This window comes from Canis lupus, chromosome X (genome assembly GCF_011100685.1).
Source record: "Canis lupus familiaris isolate Mischka breed German Shepherd chromosome X, alternate assembly UU_Cfam_GSD_1.0, whole genome shotgun sequence".
NCBI classification, from domain to species: domain Eukaryota; kingdom Metazoa; phylum Chordata; class Mammalia; order Carnivora; family Canidae; genus Canis; species Canis lupus.
In genome coordinates, this window is record NC_049260.1 from 1,443,275 (window position 1) to 1,467,886 (window position 24,612).

General features: G+C 49.5%; 1 protein-coding gene across 5 annotated transcripts in view; it reads left to right on the forward strand.

Moving 5' to 3' along the window:
• Window positions 1-624: 624 nt before the first annotated feature.
• The window catches only part of GYG2 (glycogenin 2), a 36,567-nt gene continuing 12,579 nt past the window's right edge, over window positions 625-24,612 (forward strand). For 3 of the 5 annotated variants that reach the window (XM_038586729.1, XM_038586732.1, XM_038586733.1), the window contains exons 1-8: window positions 625-679; window positions 1,649-1,752; window positions 6,518-6,659; window positions 17,327-17,501; window positions 18,488-18,650; window positions 19,567-19,693; window positions 21,099-21,321; window positions 22,547-22,678. In XM_038586729.1, coding sequence (XP_038442657.1) covers window positions 1,746-1,752; window positions 6,518-6,659; window positions 17,327-17,501; window positions 18,488-18,650; window positions 19,567-19,693; window positions 21,099-21,321; window positions 22,547-22,678 — 969 coding nt within the window. In that variant the 5' untranslated portion in view covers window positions 625-679; window positions 1,649-1,745. Of the gene's footprint in view, window positions 680-714; window positions 776-1,278; window positions 1,298-1,648; window positions 1,753-6,517; window positions 6,660-17,326; window positions 17,502-18,487; window positions 18,651-19,566; window positions 19,694-21,098; window positions 21,322-22,546; window positions 22,679-24,612 lie in introns of those variants that run through there. The other 2 variants (XM_038586731.1, XM_038586730.1) reach the window with 2 other exon arrangements.

Here is a 24,612-nt window from a genome sequence, read left to right on the forward strand (position 1 = left end):
CCTGCAGTAGTCCTGCACGGATACACGGCTGCATGCATGCATGCATTCATTCATTCATGCATGCATTCGTGCATGCATGCATTCATTCGTGCATTCATTCATTCATTCATTCCTGCGGCCAGGCGCTGGCGCATCCGAGTGGGGGGCGCACGGCCGCACCCCGGCGCCCACACTTCGCGCTGCCCGCACAGTCGCACTCCTGCACGCGCACGCGCGTGCACCCCACGCACACACACTCGGCGGCGTCCGCCCACGCGCGCACGGATTCAAGCGCCGAGGCGCCAAGTGTCCATCGGCCACTTGCCTCCCCTTCCCGGCCGCCCGCCGTCCCCGCCGTAGGTTCCAGCGCGGCGTTTGCAGGGCGGCCCCTGGCCTCGGGCCCGGCCTCCGCGCCTCTGCAAACATCGGCCGTGGCGCGCGCTGGGTAAAGGTTAAACGTCCGGAGCTACCGACCCGGGGCTCCCGGATTCCGCGGGGAGGGAGGGGGCGGCGCCGGAAGGGAAGGCGGCCCTGTCCCTCCGCGGCCGGGTCGGGGCGGCGGGCGGGGGCTGCTGGGGACCCGGGCCCCGGGCGCCGGGCGGGGGTGGGGCCGGGCTTCCGGCGAGCGGCCAATCGCGGGGCGCGGGCCTCTGGGCCTCCCAGGGCGGGCCGGGCCGGAGGCCGCAGGAGCGCGCAGGAGGTGCGGGGGTCAGGGGCTGCGGGGGGCCGGGAGGACCCTGGGGACCCTGGCGCGGGGACTGCCCGAGCACCCCGGGGGTGCGGCGGCGCCAGCGAGGTGCGGGGCGCGGGCAGGGCGGGGGCTGCGGGGGCGTGGAGGCCTCTGGGGCGCGCCGGGGGCGCGGGCAGGGCGGGGGCTCCGGGAGCGCGCGGGGGGTGCGGGGGCGTGGAGGCCAATGGGGCGCGCCCGGGGCGCGGGGGGCGCGAGCAGGGTGGGGGCTGCGGGAGTGCGCGGGGGGGGGACCTCCCAGGAGAGGACGGGAGGGGGGCGGGCCGGGAGGGGGGCGCGGGCCGGGCGGGGGCCGGGCGGCCAGGAGCCCGCGGAAGAGGGGCGGGGCGCAGCCGGGCCGCAGGTGACTCGCGGGCGGGGGGCTCCGGGCGGGAGCGGAGGAGGGAGGAGGAGGAGCCGGGAGGAGGTCCCCGGGCCCCAGATCGCCGAGTCCAGGCGGGGTGCGCGGGGGGTGGGACGGGAGCGTGGGTGCCGAGGGGCGCCCGGCGGGAGCGCAGGACACCTTGGAGCCGGGAGGAGGTCCCCGGGCCCCAGATCGCCGAGTCCAGGCGGGGCGCGCGGGGGGCGCAGGTGACTCGTGGGCGGCCGGGGGTGGGGTGGGGGTTGGGTGCCGAGGGGCGCCGGGCGGGAGCACGAGACGCCTTGGAGCCGGGAGGAGGTCCCCAGCGCGGCGGGGACGCTTCTGACACCCGGCGGGCCGGGGCCCCAGATCGCGGAGTCCAGGCGGGGCGCGCGGGGGGCGCAGGTGACTCCGGGGCGAGGAAGGGGGTGCAGGGGGCCGGGCCGGAGGGCGGAGGAGGAGCTGCAGGGCGCCAGGGGCGCACAGGTGGCTTGGGTTCAGCGGCGCCCCGGTGCCGCGCGCGGGTGGGGGGCGCAGGGCTGCCGCGGTGGGTGTCTGGAATGCCGAGCTGTCGCCTGCAGGCCTGGAGGTCGGCGCGGGCCCCGGGAGACGCCGCTGCTAGGCCCTGCTCAGCGCCCCGGAGAGCACAGGCGCACGCCGCCCCGCTGCGCCCACGCCATGCCGGGTGAGTACCCCAGCGCTTCGCGTCCAGCGTCCCCGCCCCTTCTCCCACCTCGGACGGACATGGATCTGCTTTGGGGAGAACCCCGCTTTGAGGGCCCGGTCACCCCAAGCCCCTCGCCTCCCCTGTGTACCCCCGCGTGTGCAGAGACCCGCGCTGCGGGGGACAGATGGAGATGGGGTGGCTCTCCGCAGCAGGGAGGGGGTCCGTGCAGAGCCTGGTCGGAGGGCCCTGAGAGTCCTCAATGTTCCTTCTGTAAGGCGCACCCCGAAGAGCCATGCACTGGTTTTCTGGCCATCCAATTGCAGGGGGCCCAGTTCCTACACAGATAGGAAGCTCACGCCCCCAAAACTTTAGGAACAGAGTGCCTTTGGGGTTTCCCAAGCTCAGACCACAAGCATACTTGGCTGTTGCAGGAAAGTTTGGGGAGAAACCCCCAGCAGGGCAGCAGACTTGGGGTGGCCACGTGGCTGGGGCCTAAGGCAAGGCGTCGCCCCTGAGGGTCACAGGAGTCCTTTGCACCTGCCCTTTGGTTTTCTGGACATCACATGTGGGCAGTTCAGAGGGCCAGAAATTAGATAAGGGGCCTGTGGCCCTAACCTGAGAGAACCATGCCCGTCCTGCTTTTATCCCGGAGACGCCCCGGTCTTGCACCAGACCAGACCTGACCAACCACGAGCCCATTAAAAAAAACAAAAAACAAAGAACAAACAACCCCCCCCCCCCCAAGAAAAACAAAAACAAAAACCCAGACTACTTTTTGTTCAGAGGAGCGTTTGGGTAAAATCACTGCTTTCGTCCCGTCTGCTTCAGAAGGGAACAGGGTTGAGGCCGGGGCAGAGGCGCGGTTTCCTGCGGTTGGCGCGGGGACCGTGCTGGGAGGAGAAGCTCCGCCGAGTCTGTGTCCCAGGGGGCTTCGCCGCTCTCCGCCTGAAGCCGGCTGCCCCCGGAGCCGCGCGGGCCCATACAGTGGCAGTATTCAGCGTTGGGACACATCTCCATCAGCCCTGGAACGTGCTCGAAGACCCCAAGAGGGCATTCGACACGTTTCGGGGAACAAAAGCCACCTTTGAGTAAAAGAGGAGGGGCAGACCAGGAGGCTGGCCGTGTTATTTCGGGGTGTGCGTGTTGGGGGGGTGCGGATAGAAGATGGGTCGAGCGGAGGACCAGGCAAGGAATCGAAATGGATTGAAAGGAACGTTTCTCCCTGGTTCGATACGAAACCCTCAGGCACCATGTTCTTTGGGCCAAAGTTGATTTTTCAATAGTTCATTTTTTTTTTTTCTCTTAAGCCCGTGGTTGGAGTACAGCCACACGTGCTGTTTCCCCGCTCCGTGGCGGTGACGAAAGTCCCCACCCTGGTGCCGTGTGGGGCTGCAGCGGACTCTGAATGCGGTGTCCTTGGATGTTGTTTGTATCAAACCGAATCTTTGGTTATTGGTGGCTTCTTAAAAAGCAAGGCCGTGTGGCATCTGAAGACATGTTAATGAGTTTTCATTCTTTTTTGCCTTAAAATCCACTGGCCTGTCTTTGGGCCTCTGATGGTGCTCTTACCCATGGGGGATCTTGCACCGCAAGAGCGTGAGTTTGCGTGTCGGGGTCGCTGGAGAGAGGGCCTCTGCTGTCCGGGGGTGCCGAGCTGTCATCCTGTTGATATGACCACGAATCCCTCCATCCCGAGCGGGGGCAGAGCCTAGGAGCTGGGTGAACACAGTCCCCAGAGACCCAGCCGTGTCTTTGTCCATCCCGCGAATCAGGAAGCTTCTGGAGAAGTGACCTGTCCTCAGTGTATCATTTGGGGTCCCCAGAGCCCTCCCAGGTGACATGCTTCCCTCCACGGACCATGGCAGCTCTCCCCTTCCCCCTGCCTCACGTGCGACCGTGTGTCACGTGGAAGCAGCTGATGTGTCCAAACGAAGTAGGTCTGAAACGTGAGACGGCTGGAAATCCAACTGTTCTGGCGTCTGGCTCGATGGCTCTCCGGGGAAGGCGGCCCGCGCTTATCACCCGCGCGGACTCCAAACAGGCCTCGCGACTTGGAGAACAGTTTCCTTAGTGATCATTGAGAGGATAAATGAGTAGGAATAATCTGGTTGGGTCTTTTTCATGTCTTTGTTTTACCTTCCATTTAGAGAGAAATTTATTTATTTTCTGTTTTTTTTTTTTTTTTGGAAAGGCCAACCAAGCTGCTTTGCGAATTTGCTTTTTCTCTTTGAGGAGGATCCCGTTTAAATTGTTTAAATAGGAAATATGCAGCCAGTGACGATGATGCAAATGCAGCTTAGTGGAAAAAGGTAGTATCTCAGCCTGAAAAGGGCAGATGCATATAAACTTAAACCTGAAAGGGTCACCAGGTGATTGCTGAGCTTCTTTTCCCCAGGGTGGGTGGCATTCCTGGCTCTGCTTCCTGAGTTTAATGCTCCAATTTATTAGGGTTCTAGGGTTGCCGTAACCCACAGATGGGGTGCCTTAAAGGACATACACTTATTTCTCCTCATCCTGGAGGTGGGGAGTCCGAGGTCCAAGAGGGACCGAGGCTGGTTCCTCCTGAGGCCTCTCTCTTGCGTGTGTAGACACCATGTTCTCCCTGTGTCCTTACTTGGTTGTCCCTCTGTGCCTGTCTATGTCCTCCTCCCCTCTTCCTGTAAGGACTCCGGTCTTACTGGATCATGGCTCACCCCAGTGACCTCGTTTTACCTTAATCCCCATCTTTAAAGACCCCACCTCCAAATATATCTGCATCCTGAGGCCCAGAGAGAGAACTTCCTACGAGTTTGGCAGGAGGAACGTATTTCAGCTCACAATACCCGCTGATTACAGCAGTTACATCTACGTCCTTACAAAAATGCTGCGAAACCAGTGTATGCAGTTGCCAATTTTGATGACTTTGCTGTTTGTATTATGTTCCACCCTGTACATTCCCTTGGGCAAATGCAACTGCACCTTCTGGTCTGGATGGCTATCCCATTGCAGGGTGGTCCATTCTGGTTATGGGAATCTCTCATCACCTTGAACTCTCTTGGAGGAATCCAGTCTTTGTTCCCATGTCTCAGAAATGTCCACAGACAGGGGTGTCTGCTGCCCCTAGGCGTTTCTTAGATATTGGTAGATACATGATAGATACACACAAGGTAGATAGAGTGGATGGATAGAGGGTAAGAAGGATAGATGTAGTGGATGGATGATGGATTGAAAGATGACAGATGATAGATCAATCGAGATGACTATGGATGCATGGAGAGATAGATATGGATGGATGGTTGCATAGACGGTAGGTATGATTGATGGATGGATGAATAGATGCTAGATCTACATGATTATGGATGGATAGATAGATATGATGGATGGATATGTGGATGATAGATTGCCGATTGGAAGGATGAATGGATGGAGAGACGATAGATCTAGATGGTTATGGATGGATGGATGGATAGTAGAAGTGATGGATACATAGAGGATGCATAGATATGATTGGATGGATGGATGGATGGATGATAGATATGATGGAAGGATGGACAGATAGATATGATGGATGGATGGATGCATGGATGGATAGACAGATACTTTGGGGGGCTGCAAAGTTGAGTTTTGAAGTCTACTTTCTGAGTATAACCCACAAGTCACAGTGGAGACAGCGGGAGTGTGCAGACCCCTCTTAATCCAGCAAGTCAGCAGCAGCAGCAGAAGAACGTGCAGACAGGAGCGTGTTGTAACAGGCACATTTTGGAATTTACCCCCATGGAATGTAAAGGTCAAGGAGGCGGCCCTCGGGGGAAACAGGCCTCAGAAGCCTGCGTCTGCCACGTTATATTTAGCGTGAACAGGAGCCCTTCTAGGACCCTGCAGTGGGAGCCACTGGCCCGGGGAGGGGAGGACGCTCTGGTCTTTGAGAAGTGAGGTCTGTGTGTTCTGGCCCCGAGCTGCTGCGTGCTGCGCATTTTAATTTCTGCAGACAGCACGAGAGTCTGCGCAGGATTTCTTTCAACTGTTGTGTCTCTCCTGGCAACACGCTCTTGGGGGAGCAGGAATTAGAGTTGTTTGGAAGTCCCCGTAAACGCCACCACCACGAGGACGCACTTAGACTGGAAATCACCGTCAATTGAATCTGCCATGAGCATTTCTTCCCCTCCTAGCGGGACACTGTGAAACTGGTCATAGTTGGGGTTTTTTTGTTTTGTTTTTTGTTTTTATAGTTGGGTTTTTTGTTTTGTTTTGTTTTTTGGTTGTTTTTGTTTTTGTTTTGAGTTGAGTGGACATCTGCATCCTGGCTCAGCTAGTCGGGCGGTTGCCCACACGTTTTGATGTGTTTGTGTCTCAGATTCAGATATTTGGGGTGAGTTTTTCAGACTTGAATGTAGAGCAAAGCAAAGAGTCTTGGGTATCCATCCAGGCAATATATTTGCAGTATCAGGACATTTTAACCATATTCTGCTTGGCTTTGCCTCATGTATTGGGTTAGAAAGTGCTCTGTGTGTGTGTTTTAAAAGGAAAAGATGCAGGGGGTGCCTAGGTGGCTCAGTCATGCACTGTGTGACTCTTGATCTTGGGGTCATGAGTTCGAGCCCCATGTTGGGCAGAAAGATTACTTAAAAACAAAAAAGAAAAAAACAAAACAACAAAAGAAAGGATGTAGATGAAATGTTCCTAGTGAATGTTTATAAGATATGAAACAGCTACTTGGTTCAGACAGAGAGCGGTGACCGCCAAGCCCGCCACCTGCTGAAACCCCCCGGGGCTGTGACTCTGGTGTCTTTGTCCACATCCGCAGTGTCTGACCAGGCGTTCGTGACGCTGGCCACCAACGACATCTACTGCCAGGGCGCACTGGTCCTGGGCCAGTCCCTGAGGAACCAGAGGGCGACCAGGAGGCTGGTGGTGCTCATCACCCCACAGGTGTCCAACCTGCTCAGGTAAGTCGGGAAGACCCCCAAGCTCGCCGACGTCACGGGAAGTGTCGTGACTCTGGAGCGTTGCCGACACGCTTGTGCGCTCAAGCTCTTATCAAAGCAAGCAGGTCTCGTAGAGGAAGGGAGAGATCGCACGTTGGAAGTCATAGCAGGTCACATGTGCTCCTGCAGCATCCTGCATGGCCCAGAACAGGTTTCTGGTCTGTCCCCGTGTTGGCCGCTTCCCAGGGAAGATGAGTGGAGGTACGTCCGGGGCGGTGGGGGGGGGCTGTGCCTTGTGCGTGGCTGTTCTGCTGTGGTGGTGACTGTGTGTCTAGGAGCAAAGCACAGCTCTGGGCTTCTCTGGATTGCTCTAGAGCACAGAGGCTGGATACAGGTGGCTCGCCCACGTGTAGAGATGTAACCAGCAGGTGGGATGCAGGATGCAGGACGCGGCCGTGCATGTGGTCGGTGATAGATGAGCATCAAAGAGCACAGCTGTCCAGCCGACCAAGCCGATTCCCAGCTCCTGAGGTCTGGAACACACGGGACACTTGATAGCTGTGTGCATGGTAGCGGCATTGCCGTGAGCTTCGGACACAGCCTCATTCGTGTGAATCTCACCTTTTCTCTGGGCTTGTGTGTTGTTGGTGCCACTCAGTTGACACGGTGTCTGTAGAAGGAAGCTTCGGAGGCAGGGACAGGGATGCAAGGGCAGGTTCCTACCATGATGGGGCCATGACATGTCTCATGCAAATGGCCGGGCTCCCGTGGACTGATCTGAAGTCAGGTGGTTCCCAGTGTCCAGGAGCTGCGTGCACTTGGCTTGACATTGCCATGCAGTGCTTGAGATGGGAGGTCAACGATGATTCCAGACTTAGTTGGATAAGGATGCCTGCAGGTTCACGTGTGCGTGCTCGCAAATGCAGACACCTGAGCACCTCGGCATCCTGGTTCTGTTGAGCGGGTTGTGCATTCCAGCCTGAGTGTGGGGACGTTCCCATCTGTAGACACACATGGTGGTGTCCCCACAATATCATGAATGGCGTGAGTTACTGGGGAGACCGTTTGTTCCTTCCACATGCTCCCAGGTGAGTGATGTCACCATGGTGAAACCTTGTGCATGGAGAATTCATGAATTTGCAGCTTCTGGAGGCTGGTCCAGAGGCCTGCACTTTGGAAGGTGTGCAGTTTGCCACAAGGAAATACAAGCATTGGTAGGAGAGGTTGTGATAGCAGCGTGGGCATGAAGGGTCTTCCAGTTTGTCCTCGCCTGTGCGCATGGTGGACAGGGCCATGGCGCTCATGGGCAGAGAGAGCCTGGAAGGGGTCGTGGCCTTTCCTCCTCGTGGGAGGTCAGAGCCTTGAGGCCTTCTTGGAGCCAGGGTTTGGCAGGCGAGAGTCAAGCTCTGGCTGACCAGCACCTAAGGACACGGGGAGGCTCGTAGTTTGCAGGAGTGATGTCGGGTTAGCTCTCGGGGCTGAGATCTGAGAGGCCAGCTGTGATCAGGACTAGGTAGTGTGAGGGGAGGAGGAGAACCCAGAGTGAACTGAAAGTAGGTGTGGCTGTGAGCTGAGGAAATGTTCGCAGTCAAGAAAAGTTAGTAAAAAAATATAGTTCAACTTCTTAGAGACCCTGTTATGTGCAGTCGGCCCTGCAGACTTGTGTAGACTCCTTGTTGTGGAAGACGTCAAAGACTTCCCAGCGTGTGAGCAGAAGTTAGTAGAGTAGGAAGCTTTAAAGGAGACCTGGCCCTGCTGCAGAGCTGAGAGCAAGTGAAATCAACTCCGTCAACAACGATATACTTGAAGAAAACTTCCCAAGGTGAAGAAATATCAGAGAAAATGGTTATCGCCAAGGCGTGAGGGAAGCAAATGAAGACCCCACCTGTAGATATCTACATATCGAGGACTTACTCGTTACTGCTGCAGTGATAGAGGTTTCTGGATACACCCAAGAAGCCACGTGGCCAAGTTTATCGGTCATTGGCACCATGGTTGGAAGTGATTGTGAAGCATGTAGGTGCTCAGGGGCTTTGCTACTGAAAAAAAAATTGGTGTCTGCCGGCCGAACGTTACATCAAAACACAGAACTTAACGAGAAAGTTCTTTCTGGCAGGACAACGAGGCGAGGAAAGGCCTAGTACGGAGGGTGAATCACTGTTGTAAGTATATTTATGAAACTGGGCACAGTGAAAAGGGACCCGGGTTATCTGATTTATGAATTTTTTTATTTTTAAAATGTATTTAAATTCAATTAATTGATATAGAATGTATTATTAGTTTCAGAGGTAGAGGTCAGTGACTCATCAGTTGCACATAACACACAGTGCTCATCACATCATGTGCCTCCTTCATGCCCATTACCCAGTTACCCCAGCTCCCCACCCGTCTCCCCTCCACCCACCCTCAGTTTGTTTCCAATGATTAAGAGTCTCTTATGCTTTGTCTCCCTCTCTGATTGCATCTTGTTTTCTTTCCCTCTCTTCCCCATGCCCCTCTGTTTTGTTTCTTAAATTCCACATGAGTGAGATCATATAATTGTCTTTCTCTGATTGATTATTTCACTCAGCACAATACTCTCCAGTTCCGTCCACATCATTGCAAATTTCTGGATTTCATTCTTTCTAATGGCTGAGTACTATTTCATTGTCTATATATCACATCTTCTTTTTTTATTTTTATTTTTATTTTTATTTTTATTTTTAGTTTTAGTTTTAGTTTTTACACCAGATCTTCTTTATCTATCGTCTGTTGATGGACATTAGGGCTCTTTCAACATTTTGGCTAGTGTGGACATGGATGCTGTGAACATTGGGGTCCAGGTCTCCATTCAAATCACTATGTTTGTATCCTTTGGATAAATACCCAGTAGCACAATTGCTGGGTCCTAGAGTATTTCTATTTTTAACTTTTTGAGGAACCCCCCCCATCCTGTTCTCCGGAGCGGCTGCACCAGTTTGCATTCCCACCAAGAGCCTAAGAGGGTTCCCCTTTCTCTGCATCCTCACCAACATCTGTCATTTCCTGACTTACTAATATATTTTTTATTTTTATTTTTTTTAAGTTTTTATTTAAATTCCAGTTAGTTGACATACAGGGTAATAGTACTTTCAGGCATACAGCGTCGTGATTCAACACTTGCTTACGTCGCCCAGTGCTCATCTTCATCCCCATCACCTGCTTAACCCATCCATTCGCCCACCTCCCCTACCTGACATATTTGTTTAGGAAACGATGGACAGAGTCACTGCATCTCACATGTAGGAGAAAGGAAAGGCAGAAATGATCGTATGGTTTCCCGAGTGTAAGGATCCAGGCGAGAGACACTCTGATAATAAACTGGAGAATTCCTATTTCAAGGAATAGGATATGTGCTCAAGATCCCTTATGCACCAATGAATGTGTGCTCAATAGGAATAGGATATGTGCTCACGATCCCTTATGCACCAATGATCACCATATACAGCATGTAAAACAAAAAAAACCAAAACCTATTTGATACACAGGCAAATGCAAAAAAATGGTAGAGGGAGAGTCTTTTTTATATAGTTTTCCTAAGTTTAAATCAAAAGGCAGACACGTGAGTAAATTGGTGTAATGAATAATGCATGAGGTATCTCTTAAATGCTATGCATTATGTAAACAGTGATCTTTGTTCTCATCAGTATGGACCACTTAGAAAAACTGATTTTATACTCATGGTACAAGGAAGCATTTAATGTGTCGGTTGGAGCAGGAATTGAATGTTATGATCTCTGACTATAATGTAATAAACGTAGGCATTAAGAGCAAAACAAATTTAAAAACTGCATTACCCTCGGACATTTTAAATCAGAAATTCTCTCCTAAACACTTCATGGCTTGACAAATCAAAGCTTGAATTCTATGGTGCTTAAAAATATTAGCAATATAAATGCTACCTATACAAACCAAAGGGGAAAGCTGGAATCACTCCAGAGAGAAACACTAAAATCAGCGAAGAAATCAAATACCGAGTTCAAATAATTTTTAAATTAAAACAAACAAAAAAATATGAAAGGCAAACAATACAAAAAAGCAGTGAAGAAATTATCCAGTTCGAAAAGCTTTTAAATTAAAACAAACAAATAAAAAATACATTAGGCAGACAATACAAAAATTGAAATCGGCAAAGAAATTATCCAGTTGGAAAAAAATATTTTTATTTATTTATTTTATTTTATTTTTTATATAAATTTATTTTTTATTGGTGTTCAATTTGCCAACATATAGCATAACACCCAGTGCTCATCCCATCAAGTGCCCCCCTCAGTGCCCGTCACCCAGTCACCCCCATCCCCCACCCACCTCCCCTTCCAGCCCCCCAGCTCTGTTTCCCAGAGTTAGGAGTCTCTCATGTTGTTTCCCTTTCTGATAGGAAAAAAAATTTTTTTAATAAAACAAACAAAAAATCCGTAAGGCAAGAAGGGAGAGATTCATTAAAAACTGAAAACTGGGAACAGGAAACAAATCTAACTTCTGGATTATTTAGAAAGTAAATTAAGACTACAGAAAACATAAATACCCAAAACTAAAATGAAAAAGTAGTTATTTGCATGCAATTTGAATTTTAAAAGCAAATGGGACACAGAGCACTTTGCCGGTAACGTTGACAAAATGCTTGATCCTTCTAGGGAAACTCGCATGACCCCACGCTGAGACTAGAAGGCATAGGATACACTGCTAGCGAGTAGCCCAGGGCGGGAAATAGAGAATCGTATCAAAGGCTTATCTGGTAGAGGGTTCTGAGCCCCGGTGGTTTATAAAGGACGTTCTGTTACATGGGCCACTATGGATGAATTTCCGTGTGATAGGAGCTATCTCAGAGCTTCGGAGAAAAATGAGTGTGTTCATTTATTTAAAGAAGCTGCCCTAATCTTGATACCCAAACGTGATTTACAGGTTTGGTTGTGTTTTACTTATAGACCAAAAAAAAAAAAAAAAAAAAAAAAGAGCCACCAAATACACAACACCAACCAGACCGCTCCATATGTGTCGTAGAGAAATGAATGGTGCCCGAAGGAAGACAGCTCATGAGCGCAGTGTAATTCGTCCACATATCAGAGAAAGGCAACGATATGGTCCTTTTAATGTAGAGCTAATGTACCAAGATGAATTCAGGTAAATTATGAGTATAGACGGGACATTTCTTTTTTTTTTAGGTTTTATAATAATCTGTTTTTTAATTTATTTTTATTTTTTATTATTTATTTTTTATTGGAGTTTAATTTGCCAACATATAGCATAACACCCAGTGCTCATCCCATCAAGTGCCCCCCTCAGTGCCCGTCACCCAGTCACCCCCAACTCCACACCCACCTTCCTTTCAACTACCCCTTGTTCGTTTCCCAGAGTTACGAGTCTCTCATGTTGTCTCCCTTTCTGATATTTCCCACTTAATTTTTTTTCTCCTTTCCCCTTTATTCCCTTTCACTATTTTTTATATTCCCCAAATGAATGAGAACATATAATGTTTGTCCTTCTCCGACTGACTTACTTCACTCAGCATAATACCCTCCAGTTCCATCCACGTTGAAGCAAATGGTGGGTATTTGTCGTTTCTAATGGCTGAGGAATATCCCATTGTATACATAAACCACATCTTCTTTATCCATTCATCTTTCCATGGACACCGAGGCTCCTTCCACAGTTGGGCTATTGTGGACATTGTTGCTATAAACATCGGGGTGCAGGTGTCCTAGACATTTTTAAGGCAAAGAGAAATCTTAGAAGTCAGTAGATGAAGGTGTCTCAGCCTGGACACTATTGACATGTGGGGCATCCTGGGCACTGTAGGGCATTGACCAGTGTTCCTGGTCTCTACCCACCATATGCCAGTAGGATCACCACCTACAGCCCTCCTTGCCGTTGTGATAGGAAAGACTGTCTCCAGGCACTGACATGGATGGATGTTTCATTCATCTGAAAGTGGAGAAAACCATCTTAAATTAAAGCAAAGGTGGACATCAGGACCGTGATAGGCCAGAAATTACCATGTGTAAAAGTAAAAAGAGTAAAAAATCAAACGAATAAACTAAGGAACATATTTACAAAGTGCACAATGGAGAAGAGGCTTGTTGTCTACACACTATTCAAATAATTCTTACAATCAGGCCTCACAAATGGACGGATGGACGTAACCATGCCAGACGGTACGTCTTTGGGGGATCTTTACAACCAGCTAGGTTGGCAGTGGTGTTTGTTAATGTTGGTATTTTAGGGGGCAGACCTTTGCCTTTGACATCAAGTGACATCATCAGACCAGAGGCAACTTGGCTATAACCCATCCCCTCAAGAAGCATTTTAACTTAATTGATGCATAAAATGCATTTCCTCTTGCCAAAGATGAGCTCTTCGGGCCCCAGAGAGAAACACATTGAGCCGCAGTGACATCCACCTGCGTCTAGAGCCTTGACCTTCAGAGTCAGACCAGAGGTTCCAGCAGACACAGAGCCGGGAAAGCTGACCCTGAGGTGGACACACATCCTTATGTGTCTCGCTTGGGACCAAGACGGGAAACACGAGGTCTTTCTTGGTTGCCTGTTGTCCCATCAGTCCCCCTGGTGATTGGGGGCAGTCATATATATATATATATTTTTGGTAGAACTGTCCTGATAAAACCAAAAGGATCCCAGAAGAGCACATGATTCCCTCCTCCGTTCCTGTCTCATCAGGGTCAGTAAAAGCTGTCCGCACTCACTTTCTTCAATCTTCTGGTCCACTCACGATGAACTGTAACATCGAGGAATCCTGAGAAGGTTCAGTGTTGCAGAACCAGTTCGGTTTTCTAGGACCCATTATAGGCTTTGCAACCGTTGGGAAGGCTGAGGAAAAGTGCCCTGTGGTCCAGTGACAAACAGTGACAGGTGACCGTAAGTGAGCAAGGCTGTGGGTGTGGATGCCGACCACCACTGTGCTCTTCCGGGCTGTGGGCTGTGTGGTCCAAGTGCAGAGTGGGGTAATCTCTCCTGCAAAGAAACAAAGCCAGGAGCATATGCTCAGAGCTACAAACAGATTGTGGTCTTGAAACTGAATTCCAAGTCCAGGCGCTTATTTTGAGAAGACAGGCAGCGTTGAACAAAGGGATTTAAGGCCCAACGTCACAGTCTATTTGTAGCAGCACGGAGTGGGATTTGTTTGGCCCGCCACACCCCCGCTCCCGGATCTTGATACAACCCTAAGGATGCCATAAATTCCATAAATAATCGGGTTAAAAATAAGGGGAAAACTTGGAGATGAAATAGTACTTTCTCAGAGATGTAGGTACTTTCAATACCGTTCGATGAAAAAGCACAGAAAAACGTAAGGCACAAGCCTACAAGCCAGTCCGGGCTACAGCGGACAGGCCCCGGAAGCCCCAACACCTGCCTAACAATGAAGTTTCAAAAAAGAGCAAAAGAGAGAACGGACTGTGGGAAATAACTCCCCTCCTGTTTCGGCTGTGAGAATGCCCCGTGAGCGTCGAGCGGAATGAGTGAAGGCAGGCGTTGATACCGAGGGGTGGCATTCCGGAGCCCCAAGACCCGAGAAAGGTGCTAAAAGCACTTCAGCATCAGTTGAGTCGAGCCGGCCGATGTCTCAAATTTTCTGGAGCAAAATAATTTCATGTGTGTGTCTAGGAAAGTTATAGTTGATGGGCAGTATCACGGTAGTTTCGAGTGTTTGACGCGGTGATTCAATATTCTGTGTGCTACAAAACTTTCACCACACCAAGTACGGTCACCGTACAGAATTCTGACAGTATGATTGACTATGTTCCCTGTGCTGTACTCGTCATCTCTGTGACTTATTCACTTTTTTAACGACAAGCTTGTACCTCTTGATCCCTGTCACCTATTTCACCCATTTCCCCACCACCCTTCCGGGGCAAGGTGGTTCGGGAGGGGGGCGGGCAGCGCACAAAGTAGTTTTGGAATGAGATCTCTGTGTTCAGCCAAATTAGTGCAATTCGAAAGCAAATTAAAGATGTTCCAAATCCGTAAGAGCTTGAAAATGTTACCCCTCAAAGATGTTCAGGAACAAAATGATTTGAGGGGGATCCCTGGGTGGCGCAGCGGTTTAGCACCTGCCTTTGGCCCAGGGCGCGATCCTGGAGACCGAGGATCGAATCCCACATCGGGCTCCCGGTGCATGGAGCCTGCTTCTCCCTCTGCCTGTGTCTCTGCCTCTCTCTCTCTCTCTCTCTCTGTGACTATCATAAATAAATAAATAAAATAAATAAAAATAAAACAAACAAACAAACAAACAAACAAAATGACTTGAGGATGTAGTCCAGCAAAGTGAAATGTGAATCCAAGGAAGATCCTGTAACAAAGACGCAGCTCTAAGCGAGTAAGTGAGTGAAACTCAGAGTTAATTGTAAAAGGATTGAGGCATAATTGTGGAAATGATCTGGGATTTGCACTCCACACCGAGGTGATCAGTGGCGGCAGAGGGGTGAAGATACACAGGCTGTCTTTATATTCGATCAAAAATATAAGTTTAGATTCGTGTGCTGCCAGCTTGAGGGTGGAAACCACCAGAACACTAGAAAGGACGTGTACAACTTCCCAAGCATTAGTGGCAAATGTGTTGAATGGAAGCAAAAAAAAAAAAAAAAAAAAAAAAAAGAAAAGAAAAAAAAATTCTAATCCATGCAATGGAAGGTGAAAAAGAATTATGAAGACAGAGAAAGTATGATAACTGTTTAAAAAAATAAGGAAAAAAAAAACCTGTAGGATTCCATTTGAGTAGATCAATGATCATACTAAAGGTAAAGGCATTAAAACCCTTGTAAGGGAGAGAGAGATGTTTGTCGTAGCAAAATAAGCGGAAAAGGCCAGCCCTTCCCTGGACGTGTGCAGGAGGCACCTTCGACCACCACACAAAATGTTGAAAGTAAAAGATGTGTTCGATGTGATTATATGACTCGGTTCCCATGCAGGGCCCCACATCGCGTTAGTTAGCATGTCTGCCCTGTGGCTTCCCATCCACCATCTATGTAACATTTCCTCCTTCTTTCCTTACGTGTCGTGATCTGGACATTTTCGAATGGTACTAGTCATTTGTTTCATGGAATTCTTTCGGCTTGTGTTGGTCCCATATTTTCTCGTTAGCAGACCGAGGTTATAAATTTTTGGCAAAAAAAAAAAAAAAAAGTCCACAGGAGTGGTGTACCTTTTTCAGGGTATCCTTTTTTTTTTTTTTTTTTTTTCATTTATTATAGTCACAGAGAGAGAGTGAGAGAGAGAGAGAGAGAGAGAGAGAGAGAGAGAGGCAGAGACACATGCAGAGGGAGAAGCAGGCTCCATGCCGGGAGCCCGATGTGGGACTTGATCCCGGGTCTCCAGGATTGCGCCCTGGGCCAAAGGCAGGCGCCAAACCGCTGCGCCACCCAGGGATCCCCTGGGGCATCCTTTTGAGGAGTATGTGATGTTGCTGTGTCTTGTCCCTGGTGATATTAACCTTGAAAACATGGATGAGGTACTATCTGTGCGGTTATGATTTTTGTAACTGATAGTTATCTTGGGGGAGTTGCTTTCATCCTATGAAAACGTGCTGTTTCTTCTTAAAACCTTTACCCTTGATTTTAGCATCCACCAGTGAACAGTGTCGGCTATAGTTATTACTGTGGTGTTAGCCAAAGGGTGATTTTAAGAAATATTTTATTTAAGTTCAATTTGTGTAACATTCAGTGCTCATCCCGTCAACCCAATGATGATTTTCTATTTCCCTCATTCCTAATGTGTTTAGAGTTTGGAATCCTTCTGTAAGGAATTGCTGTTCCTTCTTCCCCATTTACTTACTTATTCAATTAATAAGTATTAGTATGGATGTTAGGTTAGTTTTAGATTAGATTACTATTACATATGTATGGGGACGCCTGGGTGGTTCAGTGGTTGAGCATCTGCCTTCAGCTCAGGGCGAGATCCCGGGGTCAGGGATGGGGTCTGGGATCGAGTCCCACGTCGGGCTCCCTGCATGGAGCCTGCTTCTCCCTCTGCCTGTGTCTCTGCCTCTCTCTTTGTCTCTCTCATGAATGAATAAATAAAATCTTAAAAAAATATTCCTTGAATATTCATTTTATACTTTGGGTTTCCTATTTGTTTCCTTGTTCAAATCCTGATCGTCACCCTGTATCCTTTTGATGTGCCTGCATCTTTTTTCTGGCTTTTCCTCAATTTTTTTTTTTGTCATCACAAGATATTCCAGCCTATGATAGAGTAGAATTGAAGAAAAAAATATATATATATATAATGGAACACAGGAAAATTTCATTTTGAGAAAAGGTACAGTCTTTCAAAATTTGAGTCCTGAACTTGTATGCTACTAACAATGTAGGTTTTGAATACATAAAATAAAAGCTGATGGAGATCGTAGTGGACATCTGTCAGTTTCTCCTGGCTCAGCATTCATCCCAAGGCCCGTGCATTTTTGAAAGAGAAATACCTTTCTGCGGGATGACTGGAATCAGCCTACCTAACACAGTTAGGTATAGGGGTCAAGATCTTCAAGTTTGCATAAGATTTAAGGATGAGCAGAACGGATGCAAAGCTCCATGGGAAGATTGCGCTGAGTTTGATGGGATCTTGGATGCACGCTTCACGTTTGTATGAAGCAAAGGGGACAGCACGTCCTGTGTGTTGAATGTTCCCTTGGTCTCCTAGTACTTGGTGCTATGTCTTTTCCAGGGTTATCCTCTCCAAGGTGTTTGATGAAGTAATCGAGGTAAACCTGATAGACAGTGCAGACTACATCCACCTGGCCTTTCTGAAGAGGCCTGAGCTTGGGGTCACCCTCACCAAGCTTCACTGTTGGACTCTCACCCATTACAGCAAGTGTGTCTTCCTGGATGCAGATACTTTGGTGAGTACAGAGGGATAATGAGGACCTGATACTCCACTTGGTGAGGAACCCTTCAAGGACATTGCCTTCCCCTTTTTAAGGGGGTTGCTGATTCCTACAGGTGGATTCCCACCAGGTAACATGCATCTGTATCACCAGCATTGGCCAAAATTAGATATGACATAGCACTAGCACTGCTGTAACCCTGCCCCCGAGGCTCCTTTCCTAGGAGGGGTTAATAATCACGTGATGTCATCTACACAAAATAGAATAATTAGAAAAAATATTTTGCCTTGGTTGCATATTGAGTTACATAGTTCTGATTGGACTGGTGCACCTGGCTTCTTAGGCTGTGGCATCCTCCGTGCGTCATTTGGGGTAGTGGCCTACGGTGTAGGAACCAATGACGACGACTCTGAAAAACGGCCATTGGAAAGTTGAAATGGGAAATGACGCTGGGGTGTTGGCATCCGTTCTAGATTGTCTTGGTTGTGTCAAAGCGGGTCTCTAGGAAGATGGAGAGGTTCAGAGGAAAGTGAGGCCAGTAACGCAGTTGGAGGCACGTTTTCTTTGTTCCAAACGGAGCACAATTTAGCAAGGCGGCGGGTGTTGGAGGGGGTCTGGCGTCAGTCAAGTTCTAGAAGGCAACAGATTACATCATACCGACTTGCAGGCCTCTTCACGTGTGCATTTTCAGAGGTTTGTTGGTCACGTTTGCTAGGTTAAAGAGGATACACAGCCAGGCGAGCTCGCTAGAGGATTTTAAGAACCTTGAGAAAATAGTTTCAGAGACGGTGTTAGTTCCATCACTCGAAATAAACCGGAGGGCAATCTTAGGGTCTCTCCTCCTCCTAAAGCAAGCCTTAGAGAAAGCGTCAGCTCAAAAAATGGGCACAGGTTTCCAATCACTACACGTTGGCCACCCTCGGGTTCCTGCTGCATTTGTCACCTGCATCCCGGAGGTAAGAGACGTGACGCTACGGGTTCCCCATGCTCTGCTCGGCCAGGTGCTATCCAACATCGACGAGCTGTTTGATAGGACAGAGTTTTCTGCAGCCCCCGACCCCGGATGGCCGGATTGCTTCAATAGCGGGGTGTTTGTCTTCCAACCGTCTCTCGAGACGCATGGCCTCTTGCTGCAGCACGCCACCGACCACGGCAGCTTTGATGGTGAGCGACGGGATGCTGGAGGTCGGTGGGAGGGGAGGGGGCCGTTTCCAGCGCCCATACCCCTGCCTCATCCTCACTCCCCCTGGATATGGGAGTGGCACTAATCAGTTAAAGAGGGGGTGGGAGCATGAGGACGGTCGGGGTGGGAGGGATAAGTGAAGTCAGTAACTAAGTACGCGACAAACCCATTGAGGAAAATATCCTCAGTGAGTAAGAAGAACGATTCCCCAAACCTGACCATACAGAAATAAGTAGGCGAACCTTTCTCTAAAGACCCGGTAATAGAGTTTTTTTCAGCATCACAAGCCATCCGATCTCTGGGGCAGATAGGGTTCTGTAGTTGTAGAGCGAAAGCAGCCACCGACAAGGCTTCAATGAGCATGGCTGCGTTCCTGTAAAACCTTATTAACAAAAACGGATGCCAGCCTCCTTTGACCAGCCCCTGACGTAGCATAAAGTCAAGCGAGCCACGAGAAGCCGATATTTGGTTTGATTGCGCGTTAGTAGATGCGGAAAATGCTAGAATTGTTGTCACAAAAAGAAAACCGTACACCGACCAAGAATCGTCTCTGGGTAAGGGCGAGGAGTTGCCCACCAGGCAAACACGGTTGGGGAAAGAGTGTGGCTACAAGATAAAATTCATTACGGGAGGAATGGAGAATTTTGGAGACAATGTGAGGGTATAATTATCAAAGGTTTGGGTTACGAGTGGAGAATTTTGGAGAGAATACGCACTGTTAAAATTAGTGATATGGGTGATCCATTCTTTTTGAGACAAACGATCATATTGTAATGGGCTTAGAGAAAAGAAGTACAATGGGACCGCACGTGCGACTGTGTATTTTAAGCCCTTCAAACACGTGGAAGGGCTGGACCACGCGTGATTAACCTCCTTGGGTGTACGTTCACCATTTAGGGGCAGATCAAGGCTTATTGAATAGCTTCTTCAGTAGCTGGTCGACAGCAGACATCCACAAGCACTTACCGTTCATCTATAACTTGAGCAGTAACACGGCGTACACCTACAGCCCCGCTTTCAAGCGGTAAGTTCTCCACTTTCTAGATCCTTCCATGCCTGGTGCCTTCCAGCAACCCTGTCTCTAGAATCCTTATCAGCCTTTGGCATGTGGGACAAAAACAAATTAGATCATCCCTCTCGTTGCCTCTTGCTTTAAATTATAGGTAGTCAAGGCGGTGAGGCTTAATGGTTGTGGTTCCCAAAGTATGGCCTAAGGAACCCCCGACGGGTTCTCCACAATTCTTTCAAATGTCTGCAGAGTCTAGATGACTTAAAAAAGTTATTCTAAGATGTTATTTTTTTCTTCTCTTATCATTTTTCTTTTTTTGTAAGTATACAGGGGGATTTTATAGGAATTCCATGACGTGGTAAAATAACACACTAAAAATTAAAAAAAAAAAAATAGAACCACGCACTAAATGCAGATGCAGATAAGAGAAAGCACCTGTCTCCTCTTGGGATGGTCAGCATCATTCCTTTGAGAATTGCTTTTCGAAAATACAATTATTTTTCACGAAAAAGTATGAAATGAGCGTCAACATCTCGTGAGTGGATTGATTTCTAACAAATTGGTTAAATCTGTCTTCAGATTTCTCGGCTTTGTTGTCCGTGACGGTAAATGCATACAGATAGGATCCACGTGAACAAAGCTCAACTCTCGGTCCTCGGTGTGTTTTAAGAATGTCAAGAAGAAAAAAAAAATTAAAAAAAAAAAAAAGAATGTCAAGAAGTCTTAGGACCAAAACATTTGAGATTCGCTGCTGTCGGTGATGTTGTTATAAACAAAAGTGGAAAGTTTGAGCAGAATCTAGGGAAAGAATAATTCTAGAAGCATGTATTTTTAACAGCGAACATATTGCCTCCAAGGAGCAGAAATGGGTCCTTGGGGAGTGAAAACATCCTATTTTTTCTGATGTATAAAGCAGAGATGTACATACAGAATGCGGATATACAGTGCAAATTTCATGGGAAGATGATTATGGGGAAAAAATGTTTAAAAACGTTGAGAGGAGAAAATTCACAATCTTGTAAGAGAACCCAGTTTTCTTGTTTGTAGCTAGTGTTGTCTACCATAAAAGCGATTTTTGGGAGGGTCCTTGTTGTTTTAAGATGATGTTTTGGGCAATCTACGATAATGTTTATCTTTATAAGACTCTTGATTTAGTCTTCTGGTTTGAGGATTCCCTCAAATGGGTTTGAGGATTCCCAATAGGTTATAGTGAAGTTTCTTGGTAGATAGAAAACAAAATACTCCAAATGTTCATTGTTTAAAAAAAATTAAGGAAAATTACCACCCGGTCCACCTAGTAGCGTTGAGACAAGTGTCCATGTACTGCTTTCTTTGATGTGTGTGGTGGTTGTGGGGTGCCTCCTGCATGCATGTGATCACTTCCACGTGCAAAGTAGATCGTTTTGTGTTTCTTCCTCAGATTTGGCTCGAGTGTGAAGGTCGTCCACTTTTTGGGGCCCACGAAGCCCTGGAACTACAAGTACAACCCCCAGACTGGCTCGGTTTTGGAGGAGGGCTCCGGGTTGGCCAACCAGCACCAGACATCCTTCCTTAACCTCTGGTGGAAAATCTACCAGCACAGCATCCTGCCCCTTTACGAAAGCTTCCGGGATGAAGAAGATCACGCATCTCCGGGACACACCGTAAGCCAGCGACACCCTCTAAAAGCAAGAGTTGAGGACGGGCATAGGCTCTGCGCGATCGATACCCGGTGTACTTACTCGGAACGCTCCCTTCTGTTTGAACATGCCGTATTTCATAGAGGACGCCGAAGATACAGACACCCTGGTTTGGTTTTTTTTTTTTCTGGCTCTAAATCATGAATGTTTAATGAGCCAAAATGTTGGTGTGATCTAGAGGGTTCGTGCATAAATAGATTATTTCAGTTGGCCGCCTTCATCAGGGAAAGAGCCACTTGCAGCTAAGTGGCTGCGGGTGATTGATTACCATGTTGTTCTAGGAGATACTTGCCAATTTACATCATCAATACAAGTGGCTTTTGGAGGACGTTGCTCAAGAGGATTTTTGAAACCGTTGATTGAGACCAATTTGATTTTTAAAAAAATGTAATGGTAACCCTTCATGCACTCAATAGTCCCGTTTGTGCAGCCAGTTTAGTACGGATACACCTGCCGCACAGAAGGCTTCTTGAAATTCGGTCCCAGGAAAGGTTATTACCTGATCGTTATTTACCAGCGCGTGTGTTAGTACCAAGCGGCCTGATTGAAAAGAATCCATACAAATTGAAAATAACCTCTGCCACAGTTTTTGTTTGGTGGAACTAGGGGCTGCTTCTCTTTGGAAGGACTGAGTTTCTCTGATCATGTCACACGAGGGAATAGGAGTTTATTTGTGTTTGTGTTGCCACTTATTTCCTGCCAGGTGGTTTGCAAGGTGTCACAGTTTACGGGGAGGAAGAAAAGATGTGGAAGTCAGGTGGTTCTGAGGAATAAGTCTAGGAGACGTGACCCATGTGGTGGTTCTTGCCAGAATGGTGGCAACTTCCTGGAGGACCACCTGTCACCTGTTTTATTAGAACTTACCTTTGTGAGTTGTCCCATGGCCACGAGCCCTACGGCCCTGGGGGTCTCTGTGTCGGTCCTGCGGCACGGCAGTGCTTGCTTTTGTTTCCACAGTGTCAGACCCTGGCCCTAGAAGATTTATAGGTTGTTGATAGGTTCTCAGGGCCTGGTTTCATAAGTCTGTGTGCATTCCTTGGGTGAGCTTATGTTTATTGAGTGCAGATGATTGATACGGTTGGGGAGCGCTGGCCTCATAGAGGACGGGACGGGTCCTGGGGTCCCCAGGGCAGCCAGAGAGTTAAAAAGATGTAAGGAGGACTTACCGGATGCATCCCTCTTTGTGCAGGCTGCTGTCGAGGAGTTGGGTGCAATATCAGCAGTGGGGTCCAGCCAGCCTTGGCCTGCTCAGGGCCCTGTGGAGCAGACCGTGGTCTCGGATGACACCCCACCCTCACCCAAGGGATGCCATGCGGAAGACGTAAGTACCCGCCCTCCACACAGGTGTGCCGGGAGAGTCAGACGCTGGCTCCCGGAGGAGACAGAGCTCCGAGCCTGCTCCCGGAGCTCCTGGGGCTCCCGGGGAGGGAGAGGGCGTGGCCCCGTCTGCGGGGTGCTCCGGCTTCGAGGGGCTCCTGCGTTCGTGTGGATCGTCGCACCGTTTCACATGGCGTACGTGGCGTAGTGCTCTCACAGGTGTGCGTCCCAATCCTGGGAACCTGAAACCGCTACCTTATCTGGAAACGGGGTCTAGGCAGCTGTGGTTAGGTTGAAGACCTCGAGAGGATGACTCTAGGTTTTCCAGGGTGGCCCTGTGTCGTCACCAGGGTCCTCAGACGGGGGAGGCAGAGGGAGATTTGCTGATAGAACGTGAGGTGATGGAAGAGGCCACATAGAGACGGGAAGAGCTGCGTGCTGCTGCCGTCAGGGGCGCGTGGCCATAAGCAGGGTTGGAGGGCCCTCGGGACGCAGGAAGAGGCCAGGAGATGGAGCATCTGGGGGAGCCGCCAGAAGGAACTCCACTGGGCCCACATCTTGGCTTCAGCCCAGGGACACCCGTGTCGGAGTTCTGAGCTCCAGAACCGCAAGATGGTCAGTCTGCATCGTTTGGGGCCACCCCAAAGGGGAAGCAAGAGTGAGCATTTGTCCCAGCGGCCACAAGAAGCTAATACCCTGAGAACAGGTGTCGGGTCTCATCCTGATATTGTGGGGTCCCCAAACATTCAAGTTCAAGAGGTGTCGCCTGCATCTCCCTGGAGCCCAGCTGCCAGGCCACGCAGTTCTGCAGCCGGAGAGCTTTCGCCAGCCCCTCGATGAGACTATGACTTGCAGATCCGTGCTGACCCGTGTGCTCGTTTCTCCTGAGCCTGGGTCTGCTGAGTGCTCCTCCTCGGAGAAGAAAACTAATACCGGGTCTTATTTGCAGAAGGGATAACACCAAACGAGGCCGTTCTTTCTCCCTCCCCGATCGCTGAGTGAGTACGTTGGAATAATGTCCAGTGTTTAAAGATTTCTGAATTTGAATCCTCATGTTGAAAGCCGGTTTTATTCCCTTAATTCCTCACCGAGATTATTAGGAATTTGTAGCCGGAGATGGCTCTCGGGGGTGGTAGGTTCAAGGGCTGTTGTATTTTTCTGTGTGCTTCACCCAGGGTTGGTGGAACTGTCATAGATTGGGAACAGCCAGCGTTTAAATTTTAGGAAACGTGTCTGTGGGAGGGACTCTACGCTTTATTATAATGTGGAGTAAATTACCTCGTCTGGGCAGCTTCACGCCGTAATAGTCTTTGAGTTGTGATTTCACGTCAACGCAAACAAATGGAGCAGACGCAGGGACAGCCGGGTCCATCCGTGGTGAAAGATTGTGGTGCCATTTGGGCAAGTTTGCTCTGGCCGCGAACCCTACCCCATCCTCAAGGGGCAGGACTGGGGGAAGGAAGATGGTGGGAGAGAGCCCAAGATTGGAGAAAAGTGGGCTCAGAACAAGTCCCTGTGTGGAAGGAGGAACGTCACTGAACGTCATTGAACGTGTGACCCTGCGGGCCGTGGGGTCTATAGATGGGGCCTGGGGCTGCCATCTTCCTGGGCTCCGTGGAGTCTGAGCCCGAGGCCCAAGGGATCAGTAGACGGGAGGCGACTCCCCAGGTGGGTTGAGTGTGGCCCGTTCAGGACAGTTCACTAGTCCTCACAAGTAATTGTGGGACTCCCAACTCTAGTCTTGGCTGCCGTCCCTGCTCCCGCTCACCTCCGTACGTACCCCCACGCCCCGGGCTTGGAGAACCTCTCCAGACGGTGGGTCGCTGCGGTCAATGACCCGTGTCTACAGATGGCGAGAGGAAGCGGCCGGGGGAAGGAATACAGAACAGTCCACCTGGAGGTGTGACTTTGATCCGTACTAACGTGGTGTTTCGGGGT